General features: G+C 43.0%; 1 protein-coding gene across 4 annotated transcripts in view; it reads right to left on the bottom strand.

The window, feature by feature from the left end:
• LOC129118645 (sodium channel protein type 5 subunit alpha-like) overlaps positions 1-24105 on the bottom strand; it is a 218246-nt gene that overhangs the window by 60011 nt on the left and 134130 nt on the right. For 3 of the 4 annotated variants that reach the window (XM_077188165.1, XM_077188117.1, XM_077188254.1), the window contains 2 exons: positions 16622-17089; positions 202-348 (listed from right to left, as the gene is read on the bottom strand). In XM_077188165.1, coding sequence (XP_077044280.1) covers positions 202-348; positions 16622-17089 — 615 coding nt within the window. The remainder of the gene's footprint in view (positions 1-201; positions 349-16621; positions 17090-24105) is intronic. The other variant, XM_077188218.1, reaches the window with a different exon arrangement.

The following is a 24105-nucleotide window of genomic DNA, read 5'->3' as shown; positions in this document are numbered from 1 at the left end:
CTTTCCAATTATTTTTATAACGACAAAATCCTCTCTCTTCTTTACTAAGACTGTAATACCTATTACACACTATTGCTTTCCTACCCCTTGACAAACATGTATTTTTACAAGCCATAAACCCCCCATAAACCAGTGGCATGCACTACGGAGCTGGTGCAATGAATTTCATGCAGTATCAGGTAGGAAAGTTGTTCGTGTTACCTCTTTTTGCCCTACTGGAGGTGGTGGCTCAGCCTTCAACTGCTTATCCACGTGCAACTCACTTAACTCTTCATAAATCTCAGAGTTCTGACTCCGGACGCCTGGGCTTTGGCATCGCTGCCCCCTCAGCTGCAGCTGCTTTTCCTGCTGGAAATAATCCTAGATGGGTTTATTTTCTTTCTCTTTGATAACATGCTTATTTCTTAAGGAGAACTCTCCAGCTAGAAGAGAAAACAGCCTGGGCTATTCTCGTCAGGGGACTACATCTTAAAGAAAATGGCAAGAAATGAGATTACACAAGTCTATGTTGCAAATTTTGAGCTTCATGAACTTGGATATGCCAAGATATCTGGCTGTGGAAAATGGACATACAAATAGGCCAACTTTTTTTCTGAGCTTTTGTTGCTGAGGTGGAAGAAAATTCCCTTGCCATCTCCATTTTGAGCCTGGTTTTGAGACACAAACTTCCTCCAGTGACCTGAGGTGCAGAGAGAGGTGGCTGTCAAATAACCAATAAGTGTACTCTGAAAATTCACAATCAACTGGTGGCAATGTAAAAGCTGGAGAAAGGCACAAGGGCAAAACCCAACATTGTTCTATGAGTCTACTTGAAACAGTGAAAAATCCCCACACTCAGAGAAGACACACATTGCAGGGGAAGAAAATGCAAAGTTCACTGGAAAAGATAAAAGATATCTGAAAATAGATATGGAAAAGCTGCAGGTAAACACGCAAATGTATGAGGCTCCTATTCAGCAAAACACTTAAGGCCACTTTGCACCCACTGAAGCACAGGGGGCTCAACCACAAGCTGAAAGGAGAGCACACTCTGAAGCACTTCCGTGAAAGGGGATGGACTCTGGAAGCACAGCAATAATTTTTTTCTCTCAGTAAACACATTTGAGTAGACCTTGTGCTCGCTCCTATGCGTGGTGCCATTAAATCCAGCCGCTTCTTCCTGGGGTGGTGATTATTGCTGCTGAGCTCTCTAGAAGTTCTCCCAGGACTAATGGCAGAGGAAAGGGCGTTTGCAGGGTTGGTCCCTCCCTCTGGAGGCCCAGGTGCTCTGTTTGTGTGGCTTTATTGATCCACCTAAGGCAGGGATTTCACTGAAAACTCCACAGCTCATCACAGCACTACCACTGTTGGTGCCATTACTAACGCAGCTACTGAAATATTAATAAAACTCCAGCAGGATTCAAAGGGCTGTGCTGAATTGCTTACAGAGGGACTTCCATGCTGAGAAAAAAATTACAAGCATAACCAGATTTCAACAGTAATTATTTAAACCTATTTATCTTTCACTTGTCCAGCTTTTTTTTTCTCCTTTCCCTCGACTTGACTGACATTCAGTGTTATTCAGGTATTAAGCAAATTTCCCTTCCCCAGGGAGCCCCAGACTACCTGCCTCAGTTTTAAAGCCACATCACCACAGGAAGTCCCTCAAGAGGTACCTGGAGCAGAAAAACACTTTATTCCAAATGTAACTATCTGAAAGACCAAATGACACAAAGGAAACTGTTGGTTAAGCAAATTGCTCTCTGTATAAATACTTTTGGACTGTCAGGTTTGTAGCAGTCTTTTCAAATGTTGTTGTGTGTTTCTGGGAAATTAATTTAAAATCAAATTACTTGTTTCCTGCTTCAGAGGGCACGTGGTCTAAAATATGTTCCAATTTTAATAAATCAAATTATGCATGTCCAAACCTATACCCTCTGCATAGGAAGGTACTACATACAATTTCTAGTCACACATTAGCACTGATCTTCATAGGCCAATAACCACAGAGGTACAGGTATGTCTCTGACAAAAAGTTACACTTTTTAAGGCTTTTAAGCAGTCCTTATCTTTGGAAATATTTTAATATACAGCAGAGAAGCCAATGTGGAAGGCACAGTATACACAACTAAGGCACTCAGCCATAAAATGTCTTTTTTTTTTTTTTAATGCAATGTGCATACAACTTAGTACCAAGTAATCTTAATGGCATGATATTGGTTATAGCACTGGAACAACAGAAACAATTGTTTCATGCTGAAAGTGCAACGCAATCTGAGGTGACGTCTCAAGTTCATTTATGCAGAAAGGTTGTGCACTCAGATTCACTAGAAACTGTGCACTGTAAGAGGACAGACCCTGTAACTCAGCTGATCTGATGAATATTCTAATTGTTAAGCAAATTATTGTGTTAAGCTAGAGTCAAATGCCAAACTTACACCAATTCTCTATTTGCTAATCCCTCTGTGTGGTACCAAGACTTAGCAACGCTTTCATAGAGACTCAACTCCAGGAAATGTGGTCCTGGCTTCTCCCCAGAAATCACACTTGCACCAAGTGTCCAATGAGTTAATTAATGTTAATTAAAACTGATTAATATATCCTGGCAAAATATTCAATGGGGGCATCACACACATGTGCTCAGACAACGATTTGGTTCATCAACGTGGGTTTTCAGGCTTGTCCTCTAAATTTATAAGCTGGGAGGAAATGAGAAAGAGAAATAGACTGTTCCAAAGAATATGGTTGTGCAGGCTGATCCCAAAAGGAGTGTTAGGGAATCAACTGAGTTTTTGCAAGCAACCAATGACAGCCCTGGTGAACCATTCTCTTGAGATGTGACAGTCTCACTTCCAGCACACAGCACCTGAAAATCAGCAGAGACCTGTCTGGGGAAAGGTGCATTTGGTTTATGTTGTTTAACTTCAGGCTGTTTGCTTTTGTCCTTATTCCAGATGATTTGTTCTTCTGGTGGCAACGGCAGCAGGTCTATCTCCTGTACAGCTTCCCACCGTGGGTGGTTTACATAATTTATGTTTAATTTTTGTATCAAGTGCCACGTTGCCAAGGCAATACGCATTATGTTAATATTTATCAATTCAGTCGCCTTCTTCATTTGTAAAGTAAAAACATTGGATAGTACTAAAACTTTGTGCATGCAAAGGGAGGGTTGGGGAGCCCAGGACTGACCTCAGCATGAACCAAAAGTTTGCTGACCTCTGCTCTGACATGGGCCCTAAAAAGAGGTGATGTGCCAACACCATGCCAGTGATTAGCACATGGAGGGGGGTGGACAGTGCTGTCCCCTCTCACACTGCAGCCAAGTTGCAGCACCAGGAAAACAGCTACCAGATTGGAAACAGGGCATAATCTGGGTGACATCTCAAGAGTGCTGGTGCACGGACCCACATAGTTGTTTGCTGACACAAATAAATGCAAAGGCTCCACACTGTGTCGTGTCTCTGAAAAGCACAGATCGGCTAATTGTTCCAGGCTCAAAGGGGGATTAGTGCAAATGCCACTCCTCTGGAAAGAGGACTTGCTGCTGGCAAAACAAGGCAAATACCTGTCATCAACGTGGATTCACTTTATTCCTTCCCCATGGAAATATCATTTTTTCCATTCTGTGCAAACAAATTTAGAAAGAGGATCCCAGGACCTGCCTTTCGGGTGGTGATCGGTTCAAATGGGTTCTCCTGATGCTTCTCTCACTCCCTAGATCATGACCCTATCTTGTGACATTTGTTCCCTGATTCTCTGGCTGTGGCTGTTGTGAGAAAGATGTGCAAATCCTTTGATAGCAGGAAGCTTCCTGTCCCAAGCAGGTGGGGAGGAAAGAAATGGGAATTGGCTCTGGGGCCCTCCTCCCTTGCCATTGGTACTGCAGAGCCAGTGAGCAAAAATGATGTGGATGGATGAAGCAAATTATTTTACTATTTTATGAAAAGGTTTTCCCTTTCTCTGGTGAGACAGTGCAAATGCCAGCTGCCTTTTATTCAAGTCACAATCCATTGGGAAGCTTTGATGCCATGTATGTTCTCCACCCCCACCATACTCATGCATCCAGCTGCCTCTTTGAAGCCCACATTTGAGACACTAATAGGAATTCAGGGGTGTCTGAATTCTGCAATCACATTCCAGGAAGGGGCTGGTCAGGACATTTCCAGGTACAGACTCAGGAGTTGAGGCTTGTCCTGCTCCCCCACACACATGCCTGCACACACTGGGCCATGCCAGGGGATCCCCTTTACTTTGGGATGTTGCCCACCAGAGGAGCAGCAGGATTCTGACAGCAGAAGAATCTCTGCTTTAGCCATTCATTAATGAGTGATGCTATGACATTGAGTCTCCTCAAGAAATCCAGCTCCTTTAACAGATAACAACACATTTTAACCTGCAAAATTTCCTATAACCAAATTTTGGATACCATAAGGGTAGTCTGCAGAGCCTTTCATGTGTAGTAAACCCTCTTCAGCAGTGTGACAGGGATTTTACACGAGGGCTGTTTACTCTGTGAAGTGGTTGTTGATGTTTGTGTTTCTCCTTGCAGACAACTATGGATTTCACAAAATTCCTGTGCCTGGTGGCAATTGGCACCCTTTCTCAGCAACAGTTTGCATCTAGTAACTGGCACCCTTCCTCTGCAAAGGAGCCAACAAGTAAATGATGGTGAAAACGGAACTGTTTATGTACTACCTCCACATAAGTGGAGAAGCAAGCAGATTGCAGAGGTGCTGAAAGACGGTGAGCTTGCATTACTGCCTTGGTGGCACTTGTTCTGTGTGTAAAGTAAACAGGAGGCTGCAGTCTGCAGAGCTGACAACTCTCAGATATGCTGAATTCAGTCTTTCTGAAAAGCCTTGAAAAATCTGAGCTGAAATGGGAGAGAAATAAATAACCACAAACCGGAGAAACGAATCGTTGGTGCTTATTACCAGAACAGATCATTTATGATCCTGGTTCTTCTCTTTCACAAATAAATGTAAATCCTTGTAGCACCAACAAAATCAGTGCATTTATCTTTCTGCATGAAGATCACCAAATATATCAGGAAAATTTCCTTACTTCCATAATGTGAGAAGGGGAAGATTAGTATCACTTATTCTGCTAGGAATAAAAGAAGGCTGGAGAGCAGCTGTCACTTTTAAATGTGCACATTTAAGAATCTCTCTAACCTGCTTTGAAGATTTGCTTCTGTAATGCAGAGTTACCACTACTCAGTTTAATGGGAAATCACAGGAAAACCTGGAGCAATACCACACCACAGCACAAGGATTACAGCTGAGACACAAAAAGGACTTGTGCTACACTGTGTTCATTTCTAAGAGCATTTTATTGGCAGACTACAACATTTGCAATACCAATGTAAAGTGTGTCAAGTCCTACCTTAAGGCTGACACACACATGTATCATTTAAGACCTGCAAATTTCTCATAGAGGGGATAAAGCCAGGAAAGTCTAAACCTGATTATTTGAGACTGGTGATGCCCCCTCTCCATCCTATGCCACTTGGTCCATCATTCCATTTCAGCAGGAGCAGCCAGACACCACAGCTTAGGACACTGATTTTGTTCTGTTTTGCAGCATTTATCCAGCCCTCCCTGTCATTGCTCCTGTCATTCATCTATGCAAAAGCCAGAAACAAAATGGTGCAAAGGGAGTAGTAAAACCTACTACTCTAGTAGAATTAGAAGGTGCTGCTCACATTTGCTCTGTGAATCCATATGCAATTTTTTTCACTTTGTTGATGACTCAGCCTTTATAGGAACCACACTTAACAGAAATCCAAATCACTACTAACACATGCATAAGAGCCACGTGGGCAAAACAGGTTAAATGCAATAATCTCTGAGTTCAGAAAGAGCAGAATTTGTTGCCCAGCCCCTGGGCAGATGATACCCTCAACCTGGATGTCTGTAGGTGCCAGGTGATTTTTGTGTGTGCTGTCACCTGTCAGAGTTAAGGGCATGGAAGTCTGAAGTTACATCTATGTAAGTAAAACACAGGTATTTTCCTCCTGTTTGACGTAAGAAACACATTTTTCCCCAAAAAGTCACAGGGTATTTGTAAGAAAACTCCAGTACCTGCTCCAGAAAAATAACACACCTGAGAGTACTTAGCTAGATAAAATTATCTGGCCATTGCAATTCAGGATGTCCAAGGCTAGGGCTGGCCAGGAACCACAGCTGCTCAGCAGAGCATGTTAACAGCAAAACCTCCTCTGGAACCAGCCTGACCTGGTGTTTTCTTCTACTTTGAATAAAGGGGAGCTAAAACTTTGCCAAACTTTGCCAGACAAACCTCATCACAGCCACTAACTGCTGGTCTCTGCATGAGCGTTGGATGTTTTGCAAAATGTCATCCCTTAGAAGCAGCAGTTCAGCACTGTTCCTTCTTGGATTAATCCAGAAAATTTTAAGCCTTTGAACTCTGGCTGCAGAGGAGCAAGGCACATTTTTTTCTAATGGCTTCTGTCTTCCTGGCCCTAGATCTTTTACCACACTGAGCAACACACTGCCCATAATAAAACAGAAATTCATTATTCCAAGGGTCGACTCTTAAAACTTGTCTGAGAGGAAGAACTTGGCAAAAAGATGGACTGCCAAAGTTAATTTATACTGTTATCAATTCAATAGGCTTAAATAGGCAGTGAAAGCGTTTCATAAGTGTTCATTGTTCAGAGTTCAAGCTAATACCTTCTGCTAAATTGCATTTTGAAGTTTAATCACAATCTACTTTATGTTTCTTTCGGTAATTGGGATTTCTCCACAGTATAATATGAAAAACTCAAACTAATGGGCTTCTCTGATGGAAGTTTAAATTTTGGAAATTTGCCTTGGATTGCAGTCAGTGTGAGTGCCTGAAATAACCCAGAACCTTTCACCCAATTAAGATGTTAATATTTTGATCATTAAGAAAGTTTCATATTATTACAGGCAACAGCAACAAAACAATAATTATTTGAAGTGTTATTTTGGGGTGTAATTAATGGGAGCAGTTTTACCCCTCCAACACACGCACACACTGCCTCACATGGCACTGGAGCTGTTGGGGAACTGGCTGCTGCTCTTTTTGTCCAAAATGCTAAATGTCAGCATTTTCTTTATCCAAGGGAGGAACAGTGAGAAATGCTCATTTCTGGTCAGCCTTTTGCTCCGGGGAGGGACATGGATCCTGGGAAATGGCATCCAGCAAGCTGTGACTGACTGACGCGCAGTCCCGGGGCCGGGCACTTGTCCAAACGCATGTTGTCAACTCTGCTGTGCCTGATATAGGCTCTTTCAATGCCAGCCTGGCTTTCCCCCCTCTCCTTTCTTCCTCTCCTCCATCAGCTCCCTGTATTTCCTGCACCTTAGGCGCTTTGCTGCGGAAAAATATGTTTGCCTGGCACTGAGACCTGAATAAGCACCCTAAAACCTCTGTTTGTGGTGTGAGTGCTCCACTCACGTCAGCAGAGATCTGACACGGGAGTTTCTGCCCCACTCTACTGCCACAAAATAAACACAAACACCTTCCTACGTGTAGAATCCCAGATGAGGACATAGGTGCTTAAAATCTGCTGCTGGGATTTACAGTCCTGTTTTCTTTTTTTAATGCCTTGGCTGCTATTCTTCTGAAGACAATAAATCCAGAAATGTTCTCTTTTATTGCCAAAAATAATTAGCCAATAATTGAGCTCTACACAGTTTTCAAGAAACACGAAGCAAAAGATACGGCTTAAAAAGTGATAAATCCAGGCAAACTACGTACAGAATAATAATGAAATCCCCCTGTTATCTTACTTAATGATCAGAAAAATATTGGCCCAAATAAAGGTGACAAGAAGGATGCTGTAAGATTTATTGTGTGCAGCATGCATGTACACACGTGGGCTCACTCTCCTCCCAGTGAGAACTGGGGAGTCATCAGCAGGATTTAATGGTATTTTATCTAGTTACACTCAGGGAGAACGTGTCCCACAGACTGGAACTGCAAACAGACAGAAAATAAATACTATTTGAAAAGGGCATTAGGGTTCCTGACAGCAAAGTATATTTCCTGCAGTAAAAGGCTGAAATTAATGTACCCTGTCAAATAAACACATGGCTTCATGGTATCTCTGATTTATAGGTGTTAGAATTATTAGGAGCATAAGATATTGTCACAAACAATTCTATAACAAAATCTTTGTGCACTGGCATTTTTATAGAAATTTCCAATAATTTCAGCTACACTTGCATCAACCTGGAATAATTCTGTTGACTTTTACAGAATCCCTTCAGGTTTAGAAGCAGGTTTGTAATGAAGAGGAATTGTACAATAAAATTTCCACTGTGTACAAAGGAAACAGATGTGGGTCCACATGCAGATGGTGAACTTTCTATTACCTGAGAAATTTCTTTTTTTTTTTTTTTTCTCATCTTACAAATGATGCATCATAGCTAAAATAAACTTACAGGTTCCCTGCAGAAATTAGCTGTAGTCCTTGACTCAGTGGTATGAGAAAGCAAAACCATCAAAATTTAATGGTCCTTTCTGACCTCAAAATTATGAATCTCTTACTGGTAGAAACTTGTAAGAAAAGCCATCAGGAACATTTTCAACTTGTCAAATGAAATGAGTTAGTAATTCTGAAATATATAAGGGGAAGAAGAGAATAAAAGCTTGGGGTTTTGATCCATGTCAGGGCAGTGTAGAGGCTGCACCAATGGAATAGAGACCGAGGGCAGCCAGCTCTATCTTTGATGTGTCAGGGGCAGTTACTCATCTACAGCTGTGTTCCAGGTTGCAAGGCAAGATGTATTCTATCACCATCTGTATGGCAGATTATCTTTTGTCAAGTGGGCAGTTTCCTTATCTCTCTCTGAGTGATCACAGTCACTCCTCCCTCAGGAGGGGACACCTGCTGATAACAGCCATTGAATGTCACTGCATGGCTGATAAGAACTCCAGCATCCCATTGGGAGATATGAGCCCAGAGGGAGGAGCCAAACATTCCTACCCAGATATAATCTGGAGATTCTGGAACACCAGCACAGCTTCTCCACTGGATTCCCCAGAGGAGCAGCAGCTGCCTCTTCTTCCCCTGGATCTTCAGAGGAAGAGACTGCACCTTTCTACAGGATCCCTGCTCCAGCAGAGCCACCCCTGACACTGCAGGAGGGCTGAGCCACAATTCCAATGGTTCTGCTGCCAGCACCCTGACCCACAGGGTGTCAGGCTGGGTTCTGACTCTGTCAGGGTTGTTCATGTGTACTGCATTGTTTATTTTATCCTTTTATTTTCTTCCCTATTAAAGAACTGTTATTTCCTGCTCCCATATTTTTTGCCTGAGAGCTCCTTAATTTAAAATTTATAGCAATTTGGAGGGGTGGGGAGAGTTTACATTCTCCATTTCAGGGGAGGCTCCTGCCTTCCTTAGCAGACTCCTGTCTTTCCAAACTGAGACAAGCTGGAAACCTGTTCTCCCTGAGAAATGTGTTTGGTGAAGTCCAGACCAGGCTATACAAGGAGGGGGAACTGTCAACTGAGAAAAAATAACGTATGACTGAGAGAGCAAAGTGTGCTCTGGAGCAAACAATACCCATCCAGTGTGCAAAATCCAGGTACTGACCAGCCCTTGGGTCCTCTGTGCAGATCTAGTTCCAAATATCCCAAAAATGACAATAGAGCTGCTGCAGTCCCAGAGTGGTCTAGGAAAATCTCACTGAGAAGTGGAGCTGCAAAGCCTGAGAGGCAATGAAAAACACAGTCCTGCAGGCAATATTCCCTGCCAGGTCAGGAAAAGGTGAGCCCCAGGAGACACAGCAGCAACTTTCTGCAGTTTCAGGATTCCTGTTGCCAGGGGTGATCCTGAGGCAGGAGAATGGGCCATTCCTCCTCGGGATGGCACAAAGTGGCTGTGGGGGGACTCTGGAGCCCAGCAAGCCCAGCCAGGGCTCAGGGGTGTGCGTGCCTGGAGCCCAGGCTGGGCTGGGCAGCGCTGGGTCCCAGCAGCAGGCAGGCAGCACTTTGTGTGTGACCCAATTAGCCACTGCCTTGGAACAAATCAATAATGGCATCTTCTGGAGACAAGCAGGCCAGTGCTGCTGGCTCGGCAGTGAAGGCACAAAGGTGTGATCTCTGTGGAAAATTGGTGTCCAGGCGGGTTCTGTCACTGCAGAGGGGCTCAATGTGAGATGTGGCCACGAGCAACAGAGCCACTAGCCACTGCAGTGTGGGGTTGTTGTGGCATTCACATTTTCTGAAAAATCCCTTCACCCAGGATTTTTCTATCTCAGGATGACCCTAAGATGTGTCAGAGTCTCTTTTCCTAGCCCAGCAACCAGAGCAGGACTCAGGATTCTTCTGTTCTGGTTCTCAAGGTTGTTTATTTGCTGTTATCTATAACATTCTTTCCCTGGCCTGCCGAGGTCTGTCCAGCAGGTCAGACACATGCACACTGCCCAACTCAGAGGTGGTATTATCTTTTTACACTAAAAACTACATGTACATTATTTACAATTTCCCTATACCTATAACCTATGTTAGACAGTTTGTCTCTACCCTAAACCAATCCAAAAGTGCCACCATCACCCAGAAGATGGAGGCTAGGAAGAAGGAGAAAGAAGGACAAGGCATGCCCAAATTCCTCCATCTTGGGACCCCAAGCCCCCATTCTAAAAACTCAAAATTCTACTTTTCTATCTTGTAACAAACTAACTATCATTCTACTTAAACTTTTGTGGCTTGTAAATCCTCATATAAGGTTGGTAATTTTTTCCATGGGTTACAATCAAAGGCACAGGGGTCTTGGGCTCTGTACCAAGGTCTCTGAGCCCCCTGGCAGGGGCTGGAGCCATCCAGGACAGCCAGAGGGATGTCCTGGGTTCTGATATTTCTCCTGGGAAGCTGAAAAACCTCAGAGAAAAAGGAAAACAAATTCTTATCTCATTTGCTTCTCCTGTGTTTTGCTCATGTGGAATGTGTTTGGAGATTGTTTACCCACAGGTGATTGTTTCATTGGATTCTGCTGGGAGTTGTTTTCACTCATTGGCCAATCAGGGCCAAGCTGTGTTGGGACTCTGGAAGGAGTCAGGAGTTTTCATTATTATCTTTTTAGCCTTCCCTAAGTATCCTTTCTGTATTCTTTAATATAATTTAGTATCATAAATTAATAAATTAACCTTCTGAGAACATGGAGTCAGATTCATTATTCCTTCCTTTGTCTGGGGACCCAACAAATACAAAAGGTTTTCTCTTCAGTGGCATGCTGGGTGGCCATTAACAAGAGATTTGAGTAAGGCAACATGTGTAGTAACTCAATTTAAGGAAGGGCAGAAAGATGTAACAACCCTGATGGACTGACTCAAATGAGAAGGAAAGAGTAGAGCCCTTTCTTTAGGTGGCACTACTAAAATTTCCTGGCTGTAGGAACTCATGGATGAACAGAAGGTTCCAGAGAGTAAGCCCAAAAACCTGAACCTCACTGAGACTGTGGTAATAGGTACAAAATAGAGTTAACTGTAAGTGCAGGATGTTGTATTTTGGGGGCTGATTTAGGACACCCAGCATTACTCATCTGGAACCTCCTTTAGGTCCATTTATCACAGGATTCCTCTGAACCAAAAAGTGATGTCACTGTGAAAAAGGCACACACTGTTCTGGGCTACAACTCTGGGCCACTTGAAAGGGAAGCAAAACTAAAGCAGAAGTTTTTGAAGATAAAAGCTTTTCACTTAGATAGCTAATGTAAATGGTACAAACCCCTCTGATGTCTGAAACCTTCAATGTAGCTAAATTGCAGGTAAGTTGTTGTAGAATCCATTGCATTAGTTGGACTGGACTGTATCCACTTAATTATCTCATCACCTTGCTGTCCCCATAATCTATTTCTTTCTTCTTCAGGGCACTGAAAGGTGGTGCCACATATGAAAAATGGTCATAAAGTAATTACAAGGCACTCTGTGGAGGCCCAAGATGGTAACTTCCACATTTTAATCATCTAGGCAGACAAAATGAGAACCCAAAAGAACCTCGAGAAGATGCAGCCTGTACATTACTCTGGTCCTGCTGAGCTCTTGGGAGCTGCTTTCCTGCTGGGAAAGCCCATATTTTATATGTCAAAGACAGGGAAAAATTGAAAGAGAGTTATTCTTTTTTTCTCATTATGAGGCTAAAAATCATTAAATCCTTAAGGAATCTTGAGGACTGAGAGGGAGAGACTTCCCCAGCACTATAAACAGGTCAAGGAGAAGGGGTTAGATAAAGAAACAACTAAAATGCTGCAGTGACCAGCAGCAGCACACATATCACACAGCAGTGACAAATTAATTTAGCTCAAGGCAGCTCTTTCTCAGCCTCACTCCCCATTTCTTGTGCCTGTGCTGACTTTCATTGTTCTGTTTTCCTTTTGGATTCTTTCACTGTGGGATGTGTGTGCTACAGGTACAGGTACCCTGGCTCTGTGATCTGGCAGAGCATCTCACTTGCATCTCAGTAATCAAAGGAGATTTGGGAGCCATCAGGTGGGCTCACTCCTTCAAAACTCTCTCAATGACAGTGCCACAAATTGGCAGCTTTCAGGAGCATGGCTGCTGCCAGTGCAAGCTTTGATAATAGAAATGGCAGCTGAAATTTAAACTTAGACATTTCCATTACTCAGAGGAAAATGTGCAGTCACAGAAAGTTTTCTCATCATCTGAAATTTCAAGCTGCTGTGTGCAATGCTCTGGGGCCCATTTCTCATAGCCACAATGGCTTATTTTAGAGTAGTTTTGTGACTTTCTGGGAAGAACCTGGGAAGTACCCTTTCTGGTACAGGAGCTGTAAGCTGAGATGATCCTCACCCTAAAACACCCAAAGTTAGGGGGCATCACCAGTCTCAAAGTTATTGAGATCAATGACTTCGTGGTTCTGCCCAAAACCAGCATCCCTTTAGCCTCTCTCCTTTAGACTGGACAAGTCTTTTAGATTGGATAAGTCTTTTAGACTGGACAATACAGACTGATGGAAGCACAGGATATCTGGGCTGGCATCTTCAACTGACAGAGAATGTGTAAAGGGTGTGTAAGAGTTGTGTAGGTTTACTAGCTGTGCACTGCAAAGGCATTCATCCACGTTATCCCTTTTTATGCATCTCCTGTCACCTCCTCTTCCATGCTCCTGCACCAAAATCCACTTGCAGGAGGAGGAAAACACATTCTGGCAGTGCTGCCAAAGGGCTGCTCAATTCCAGGTCAGCCAACAACTTTAAAGGGAAGCAGGGTACTTTGTCTGCTCCTCAGAAGTAAATGTACATACACATTCCCTTTGTACATACTAAAATATTGAAATATGTAAAAATATGGATTGTAATTAGGGGAAAGTTGGAATAGATTTGAATGTTTAGCATACCCTTGGTATTTCTTGTTTGGTTTCTACGTGATGCCCTCTGCACAAAATGATACTTCACCCTAATTGTGCCCTCTCAGTGCAATCATGTAAATTTTGCTCTTGTTCATGTTGTTCTTCCTTTGGGAGCTCTAATCTGGTTATCCTGGACATCCTGGAGGGGAGGAGGTAAGGACACCCATGGAGCTGGGGCCTGCAGGATTAAAGTTTCTGGCTGTGAGTGAGGAAATTTATTCCCCCCAGTCCTACAGGGATGTCCTTGGTTAAAGGGTCAGCCCACTGCAATGTCCCACAACTCAGTATCCAGGGAATTGGGATTTCATATCAGCCTTCAAATACAATAATTTCTCCTGCAGTAACCCACATGTTGATTGAGAGAGTTTTCCTCTGAGTCCAGAGATCATACATCTTTAGAATGGGCATCAGTAAAAATGACAGATCTTTCAATTTGTTGGCATCTGCTTTCTCATGGCTCTGCTCCTTTTGGAGATATTTACAGCTGTGCAAATTTATTAGGGTTTTGCAGAAAAGCAAATGCAAAGCTCATCACACAATTATAATTTCTGCTGTTAAGCTTCTTCCTATTTTTGTTTATTTATTATGCCAATGTATTTTGAGTTTTTGAGTTGGAACAGCCTTGTACACACACATTTTCCCCTCTAGGAATTTGTTAAAATTGCTTTCTGGGTAGATGAACTCTCTGCTTATTTGGACCTTTTCTGCAGTAGACCCCTCAGACCTGCAGATAAAAACTGCAAACCATTGATCAGGGCTCTGCACAGGGGAACAGCAGTGACCTGCAGCAGCTGTTTGTCCAAGCCTGGAAAGCACTAATGACAAAGCTAATTAATTCATTTCTCAACTCCATGCCTTCTGTTTAATGCACATGCCAGCAGTGAACCACATTATTTCACTGCAATCCAAATATCTTGTGGTAATGTGACAATGTTCCTCTAATGTTTGTTGAGAATTTCATTAAAAGATACAGTGGGAAAGCAGAATCTTGGTTTGCTTCTCCTACTGGGTTCTGTTTCCCCCTATTTTGTTTCACTCTGAATCCCCAATGTTTCTATTTCATGTGATGAGGTTTCAATATTATTGAAACTATTAGGAGTTTTCTTAATATTTCCAAATCAACCTTTTATTCATAATATTATTTCAGTGAAATGCCTCTTTTTCTACATCAGCTCTTTCTCTCCTGACTCTAATAGATCTTACTAAAGCTCTAGTTCCACATTTATGGTATACAGCAATGATAACCTGCTTCTTCCACTAATTTACACACATAGTGCAGCTAAAGAGAAATCTGCATTTCTACACTTTTAAAGCACATGAAGACATAAAAATCCTAAACCCTCTACGCCTTATGCTGGGATTTATCTTGCAATTGTGAATGTTACTATTTATCTTGAGAGAGGAATGATACAGTGGTGCAACACACACCCCTGAGCATGCACAGGCACACACTTCCAGAATTCAAAATTTCAACAGGCTCTTGCTTTCAGTGTGAAGGAAAAAAAATCTGAGAGTGTTGGAGATTGTTACCATCTGTCAGACATAGCAGAAAGGTGTGGGCATCTTTAAAGAACAAAAAGAAAAAAAATTACCAAACCCAGAATTCCATAATTAAACATATTTATACACTATTATCCACATATACACTAGGAAATATTTACAGCTCACCTGATACTAGGGAACAGCCCTGGTTTAAGCTGGGATAAGGTTGCTTTTCTTCCCAGTAGCTGGGAAGGGCCATGCTTTGGATTGAGAATGAGAATAAATGTTCAGTACATAAACTGGGGGGAAAGCTGGCCAGGGGCCACTGCTTGGGAACTGCCTGGGCATTGGTCAGCAAGTGGTGAGCAAATGCCTGGAGCATCACTTGTTTTGCATATTCTAGTTCCACTCTTAGTATTATTAAATCTTTCTTTTCTTTCCTATTAAACTCTCTTTATCTCAATTAATGAAGTTTACTTCTTTTTTTTTTTCCCAATTCTCTTCTTCATCTACTGCATTCCTATTTCACTTTTCAAATGTTCTCTGCTTGTTCGTTCAAGCAGGGGAATAGAGAAGGACTTCAAAGAGAAAAATTAGATATTATTCATACTACCACACTGATCCACAGATCATTTCAATAAAATAGTCCCTAAACAGACACAGAAAACCCACCCTAAAAGTGTTCACCAAAAATTACAGACTTGTCTTTTTGTTACCTAGGTTTCTATTTGGACAGTGGAGCTTGTGATTAAGTTTTCTGGCCTCTTGCTGTTCCACTCCCCAGTGAGATGATCACTGTGAAAGACTTTTTGGTGATGCACTGACACTGAAGAGATTTCCACAAGACAGCAGCAGAAATTAACCTTAAGCAGCTGATTTGTGCCCAGCTCCTGACACAGAATCCTTCCTTGGAGCTTTTTTCTGACAGTCCTTCCTTCTCTAACAACTATTTTGTTTTCAAACTTTCTTCCCCTCAGCCATGAGATGGAGGATCCCTCCTGACAGCTGGATCTGAAGCAGGAGCTTTGATCCAGTGCCTGCTGAACTCCACTGGTTTCAGCCAGTGTCAGAAGGTGCTGGATCAAGGCTGGAGGTTCTGGAAAACATTAGCGAGATATGCTGTGTGGAGCTGAGAGATAAAGAAAAGGGAGAGGGGGAGAAGGAGACAAAGAAAAGCATTCCCCTGAAGATGTTTCTTCATTTCATACAACACTTCAAACTGCACAGGATTTTTCAGACTTTACTACTGAGTCCTCTGGAGAAAAAAAAAGAAATCTGCCATGTCACACCAAAGAGCAGGCGAGTAACTTTCTCTTGTCAGAAAACAAATGATAACACATCTTCTCTCTTTCTCTGGTGCCTTGTCATATAATCCTCTGTCTTACTGTATTTTAAAGAGAACTACCTGACCCTCAATTCTTGTTGCACAAATTAAACCAAGACAGTGTGCCCATTTTGTGAAAAATCCTCCACTAACCTAAGATTTGTTCTGCAGCATTCCCATGATTCAGCTGAAAGGCAAAAGAACCAGTCTGCTGTGTGAGAAAGGATTTAATTGCTCTGGTTAGAAGAATTAATCTAGACAAGCGCAAAGAATACAAAGAAAGGAAATTTCTCTTGTTGGAAACTGAATTTTGCTCTTGGATATGCATCTGTAACTTCTTCTGAAGTTAGCAGCATATCAAAGGCAGGATTAGGCCATAGGACATTTGCATCTCTAGCCATGGATCCAGACCAAGGGTGGGAACAAAGGGCATTTAATAAGCCAAAATTAACAAACATTTTAACTGCCTACCTGCTCCATTTCCGTAAAGGTGCTCTGCTCCTCATCCTCCTCCTCGATATCCGACTCACCCACAGCAATAGGAACACAAATAGACAGGTCAGGATTGGTCATAAAATCATCATCTGTAATCGCTGGGTGTTTCTCTCCATTTTTGTTGACCCCATCCTCAGCACGGCTCTCCTTGTGGTTCTCCATGTCTTTGCCGAGCTCGGTGGTGCCGTGGCTGTTCACGCAGTTGTTGAGGGCTCCTGGGTTCTGGGCAGCGAGTTTCATCATGGCCTTCTTCTCAGCTGTGGTCTTGGGGTGCCTGAGGACGTGGCAGCAGAAGTTCCAGGCGGCTTTTTTGGCGTACTGCAGGCCCCTGTTGATGCGGGCGAACGCGAGCTGCAGGTTGTTCATCTCGCCGTCCTCGTCCGGGGCCGAGAGGTTGTCGGCGCTGAAGGAGCTCAGCAGCAAGGCAAGGAACAGGTTGAGCACCTGCAAGGAGTGAAGTTGAAAGGAAATTGGTGAGTTTTAAATGTGGGGGGGCGTGTGTGTGTGTGTGTGTGTGTGTGTAAGAGGTTTTACGGTTGTCAGAACCCAGGAAATTCCTCTGGCTGCCCTGGAGGATGTGAGACCCTGTCAGGGGGCTCGGAGACCTTGGCACAGAGCCCAAGACCCCTGTGCCTTTGATTGTAACCCATGGAAAAAATTACCAACCTTATATGAGGATTTACAAGCCACAAAAGTTTAAGTAGAATGATAGTGAATTTATTGGATTTTTTTGGGTTTTTAGAATGGGGCTTCAGGGGGCAAGATGGAGGAATCTGAGCATGTCCAGCCTTTCTCCTTCTTCTTCTTGGCCTCCATCTTCTGCTGTGATGTTGGCACTTTTAGATTGGTTTAGAGTCGAAGCTCACTGTCTAACACAGATGATAGGTATTGGGAAGTTATTTTAAATAATGTACACATAGTTTTTCGTATAAAAAGATAACACCACCCCGGGGGCAGGCAGAGTGTCTCTGATTATCTTGCTGAGTGGACCTTGGCAGGCCAGGAGAAAGAATTTTATAGGCAAGAAACAATAAACAACCTTGAGAACCTTGAGACTGAGAAATGAAGAGCTCTGGCTCCTTCGACCACCAGGCTGGGAAAAGAGACTTTCTAATGCATCTTGAGGTCACTCTGAGCAGCTAGAGAACCCAAGATACAGTGACTTCTGTGAGCCAGAGAGAAGTTGGATAAGAGGATCCATGTTCAGCCCTGAAAGAATTTTCTACCAAGGTCATTGACATAGAAACCAAGAAAGAAAGGAGGATAAATAAGAGAAACCTGCAAATGCCTATTCCTATAAGCATTTTGTCTCTCGTGACCAACGAGTAAAGTGTAAACTTGTGAGTTTTGTAAGAATGCATAAAAAGCATGCATGCTGTAATAAAAACAGGTTCGAGGCCTTCTGAAAATGGAGTGTGTTGCTTTGTATTGTGACCATCCCAACTAAGACATGTTTGCTCCTGGAAACAGAAGGATCTGAGTTTCATCTCATCTGTGGCCTGTAGCCCTATCATGGAAATCCCTCTAATTACTGAGGGTTTCTAATTTCTAAGGTGGTTTCAGCAGGAAAAGGAGTCTGCAGGTATTTTCAAACACATTGACCTCAGGTGCAAAAATTTAGCATGGACAATAACACACACTGACATTCCCTTCCTCCCTCTCCACCCCCAACATCCCAAAACATGGAAATAAAATGTAAAGCTCCTAAATAGAATACAAAAAAACCTCCCCAAAAAGCTCTGGGAAGACCTCACTGTGGCCTTTCAGTGCTTAAACAGGGTCTATAGGAAAAATAGGGACAAATCTTGTAGGATTGTTGTAATAGGACAAGGGGAAATGGCTTTAAACTAAAAGAGGGGAGTCTCAGACTAGATTTAGGGAAGAAATATTTGAAGATGAGGATGGCAAGGTACAGGTTCCCATCACTGGAAGCATTCAAAGTTAGGTTGGATGGGGCTCTGAACAACCTGATCTAGTTAAAAATGTCCCTGCTCACTGCACTAGGTGCCCTTTAAAGGTCCCTTCCAACCCAAATTCTTCTATGATTCTATGACAATGATGTACATAGGCAAGGCACTTCAACCACACTGTACATTTGGAAACATTTCTAAACATTTGTATGCATTTTCACAGACAGTCTTGTTTTAAATATCCTCTGGGCCATGAAGGAAATCTATTGTGACTGTGAATAAACACCTCTGAGGTCATATAGCTTCAAAAACTTCTCCCTCCAGGCTAAAACAAGCCATCACAACCAGATTACTGTGGCCAAATCTGAGCAAGACTCACTCCCAAAGCAGACTTGGTCCTGAAAATGCTGTTACTAGTCAGGAAAAAAAAAAACAACTGTTTAAAGATTTTCACAGGTCTATGAAAAGATCCAAACTGAAGTTGAGATTGTGTGTTACCTTCCTCTTGTTCTTGCCATTTCAGAACTCTCTACTTTTGCTGGCAGTGTGTGGCAAGATTAGACACAACTAGGCATTTAAGTGATATATTTGATGGTTTAAACCTCTTTTTACACCCCTGCCCCGAATAAATACCATTATATCCAATAAATAAAGCCAGCTTCTTCTCAAAGGCCATCCCCAGTAATATATCTCACAGTGTGGTCACCAGTTGCTGTATATTGAACATTACATCTCTTATGGTCTGAGAAGAAATAAATTACAGCTTTTGTGCTGGATTTATCAGGGCAAAAAGTTCACACTGCAGGTGGATGCTTGGGATGACAGGAACAGGGCAAAGGTGACTCAAACCAATATCTGCTAAAATATATTTACCCCAAAACAAACCAATCCCAAATTGCCTGGTATCAACTCAGCTGCTGCCTGTACCAAGTGGGTGGGTGGCAGCTCTGGGTGCTGGCAAGGAGAGGTCAGTGCTGCAGCACTCTTGCCATTTACAGCAATAAAATGGACTTTGTGCAGGTATTTTCTCTGTGATCTCTTAATACTACCAGATATACCTGCAAGCCTCCTAACTTCTCTCTTTCTGATAGTACTTTAAGTTGAAAACACCTGCTAGACCAACATAAACAGCATAAAAAGTACCTCTATTTAACTGGGTCTTACCAAAGAGCCACAATCTTTTTGCTATCGTCCCCTTACCCTGTTCCCTCTTATTTCAAATATTCAGAATATGTGGGATAGAATTCTGAAAACCTGGTCCTAATCACTCTGATGGCACAGTGTTTGAAGTGCCCTGTCAGGGCTGTTTTGTAAAGTACCCTTTGCAATCACTGTGACTGAAAACAAAAGCAGTTGGTGGCACAGCAGATGCCCCCGTCCATTATGAACCAGTGAATAAACCATTGCTGCCCCAGCACTGCCCTGCTCCCAGGTAAAGTGGGATTAAAGCTAATTGTTTCTTAGCTGGTCCACCACACTGAGAGCTTGTGTGGGTCTCTTCATCACTGTGGTGCCCTGGTGGTAATCAATTTTTCCTTTCACATCCCCCTCGCAATTGATGCTGTGTGAAACCAGAGCAGTGGATGTGCAGCCAAGCAGGTGGGAGCCCACCAGGGAAGGAGGCACTGAGAGATCCCCTTTAGCCACTTTCAACCCAGTTTGACAGCAGGATGAGGGCTCAGAGATAACCACACTTCTACAAGTGTCCTGAAAATAACCATGTGTGTATGTGAGAGGGAGCAGCTGGAGGAAGGGAGGGGATAAAGGGAGCCAGAATAAAAATCTTCTGGACTCTGTAGGTACAATTCAATTACCTTAACAGAGGTGTCTGCTGATGCTGGAGGGTATCTGAGATATCTCACAGGAGGTCTGTGACCTCTCAAAGCTCCAGCTGCCATCCAACCAGGGCATCCCATGTGTTGCAGGGGGAGACAGATTGGCCAAATTTAGGGGACTGAATTGCTCATCAAGGATGGCAGCTGCCTCCAGCCTCAAACATCAAACCCTTAGAGTCTAATGGTGCACCTAAGCCTCATTTCAATCAGAAATTCATCTTGTGGACAACAGAGACTGACCAAGCACAGGTGACCATGCCAGGGCTACGTGCATCTGCCAATATGTCTAGTGCCATCTGAGCCTTCCATGCCCAAGTCACCCTCAGGCAATTGCCCAGAAGGACAAAAAATATCAGAAAGCTATTCTGGGAGATCTGTGTCCAGCTGGAGGCCAGGATGGATACCCTGCAGTATCCCCAGAGGTCCTCAGGCCAAACTGAGTCAAGCCCCAGACCTCTGCAGAGTGGTTGTAGCCCAGATATCTCCATACATTAATATCTCCTTGTATGCACAGGAATTTCCTTGTCTGAAGCTGAATTTCATCCTGTACTTCATTAACTCTGCTCTTCACTAAAGGTTTGAAGCGCTTTGATTCACTTTTCTGTACTCATTTCAGACATCAAGCTACATGTATACATCAGATATGTTTGTCTAGATACACCTGCAGGTTCATGTAGCATCCTCAGTATTGTTATTTACCATGGATTATTAAAGCAATCTTATTTTCTTCCCAGAAATGCAGCTGACATTTTGCACAAAGAACCATTTGCACTTCATGCTTTGAGCCAAAAATAAATCTCAAATATCATTCCCTGCTTCCTTCATGAGCAGGTAACCTCAGAGTTGCATTGCTGGGCATTCAAACAGAATGAACTGCTGAATAAGCACTTTATGTTTACTTATTCCCACATTTCACTGTACACTGCATTTTCCAGAAAAAAAAAAAAATATGCCTAACCCATGACACACCACATTTCCTGTAAAAGGTTACTAATAATACCCAGTCCTCCTGGCTGCTAACACAGTGCTTTCAGTTTAAGTAAAAGCTAACTAAAGATTACCTCAGTTTGCAAAAGCAATGGCATATTTCTATGTGCATATGGATCCCCTTGGAAAGAAATCTGCTTTCCAGTGACACTGAGCAGCCAGACTGTGAAAGCAGGTCGCTTTTCTGGTCTTTGGGGTTGGGAATCAAATGACAGATGCACTCAAAGAACCCCAAATTCTTTTAGTATAATTATATTAAGCTTTTAGCCTAATGACAATCCAGCATGCTTTCGTTGACCTTCTCACTTCCAATGCCTTTTCCAAAGCTCGTGACTCTGGTTGTGCCAGTATGAGGCACAAATGATCAGATTAATTCAGCCCCGTGGCAGGTGCCTCCCTGAGGTGCTTAAGCTGCAGTTTTCCCAGGATGTCTGCAGACAATGGAGACAGTCTGGCATCCCAGGGGATGTTGAAGAGCTGAGCAGTGCCCACCCAAGACTAAGCAAGCTTGGATTTTGTATCTCAGAGCTGGATTAAAGGCAGATGCAGGTCAAATAAGCCACACAGAATCAGAGTATCTCAAGCTGGAAGGACCCATAGAATCATCAAGTCCAGCTCCCTGCAGGCCTATCTAAAACTAAATCACATGAGCAACAACACTGTCCATTGTCACACCCAGCAGCCCATCCTGGGGACAATCACACTCCAGGACAGTGGTGAGCAGCCTTTAAACCAGCCTTTACAGCTTTCCCCAGGGCAGAGGGGAGCTCAGGCTGTTCCAGCCCCAACCCAAGCAGCAGCACAGGGTAACAAACCAGGCACTGTGCAAGGTGCTGCACAATTCTGTGCTGGCAGAAAGTGAAAAGCACAGGGGCCTGGAGCTCTGAGGCTGATTCCAAGCTCCCCATCCATGGGGGGGAAACAGGCTGCTGGAAGCACCTGTCCTCCCCAAAAAGCTCTAGGCAGGGAGATACACATGATGCTGTGGTAGGCTGCATTCTGAGTATCTCAGCTCCATCATCTCCTTTTGTGTCAACACAGGGCAAAATCAGACAATTTCTATTCAGATGACACCTTCTCATCAAATCCTGTTTGAAGATATATCTGCAAGCTCTGCTGCTGAAGTTAGAACACTTTTGGAACAAAACCATGAGACTGCTTCTTCCTTTCCCTTCCACCTTTTTGTTTGCCTTGATTTGGCAAAAGTGGAGCAATATAAATCTTTATGTATTTAACCTTCCATCTGTCATTCAGTCAGACAGTGTGCAGCCTCCTGAGCTCCTGTGAATTAACTCAGCACTGCATCCACTGCCCTGGACCCTCACTGGTGTCACACAGGAGGAGGGAAGGGATTTTACACCTTTCTTTCCTGGGGAAGAGAAATCTCCTAGGAGCCAGCCAAGCAGGTTTTGCTGTAACAACAGGAAAATACCCCCATCAGTGAAATCTACCGTGCAAAAAGGAAGCCATAATCCAAATTGTAACCCTGTGGCAGCTCATTGTCACTTCTGGCACTCAGCTGCATAGGAAAGGCCAGACAGTGCATGTGAAGTACCTGCCAGGATCACCATTGAATACTTTTTTCAACTACTCATTTAATACTTTTTTTATTGTGGACAAACAGGGCCCATCTACCTGCAGTGCCTGGTAAATACAGAGTAGCAAGAAGCTCTTCAGGCACTCTCTGACCAGTGAAAATATCTGATTTCCTTCCTGTTCATGGATGGCAGTGGACATCTGCACTGTTCTTTGACTAGCACAGATGGGAGAGATGCAGTTTGTTCTTTGGAGACCTTCTAGCAAGCCTAACAAAATAGGTGCCAATTATTATATTTTGTTTACTGCAGCAGAATCCACTAAGCTGCAAAGAAAAACTGCTCAGAAAGGGGATTTCATTGCACTAAGTGATAGATCTAAGTTAGAGATCTGCAGTAATAGGTCAGTAATGTAGTCAGTCTCTCTGGAGGATTATTTCCTTCCTTGGAGTTGTATTTTCCAATCTTTTGTGCATTTTCATCCCAGGGCAAAGTCTACTAAGAGAGACTATTCCTGCAAAAAGCAATTTACATGATCACCTATTTTCTATATTCCCTTCCTATTCTTCCAGTTATTTGTGCTTGGATAAGAAGCTTATATCCTCCCAGCCCAGTTTCCCTTTATCCTGCAGTCAATCTCATAATCCCATTCTACTGATATCTTAGTTTCTTGCTGTCAAAATGATCATGATAACACAAGATTGGCAAGAGGTCCCTGTGGCCTGGGGCAAGTGAGGGAGAGCACAGGTTGGACACCATCAATCTCCCTCATTTTTCTTGCCCAGGACCAGCTAGGAAAGCACATGGAAATGGGGATATGAATTTCTTGCCCTGCAGCCACACAACTTCCCTTGTGGAAAGTGTTTGAACCCACAGGCAGCTGCAGGTGGGAGGGTTGTGGGGCACTGTAGTACCACTGTAATACCAATTCTTCCAACAGGAATTTTTTCTCATCAACTCTGTATTAGCCTCTTAGGTGAAATAACTTGTTTATCTGTTTAAATAGAAGAAAATGAATTTTAATAACTACTCAGCAAATACAGTCTATTTCCTAAGTAAAATTTCTGAACTACTTCATGATGGCAATGAGAGTGGATGTTCTCCTTAGGAAAGAAAAAATGTAAGTAATATGGTAAGAATAATTATTTCATATGCAAAAAGTGGCTGTAATTTCAGAGATTTTTTGTGAATGA

This window comes from Agelaius phoeniceus, chromosome 1, assembly GCF_051311805.1.
Source record: "Agelaius phoeniceus isolate bAgePho1 chromosome 1, bAgePho1.hap1, whole genome shotgun sequence".
Lineage (NCBI taxonomy): Eukaryota > Metazoa > Chordata > Aves > Passeriformes > Icteridae > Agelaius > Agelaius phoeniceus.
The sequence above is the reverse complement of the archived record's forward strand: the minus strand, read 5'-3'. Positions and strand labels throughout refer to the sequence as shown.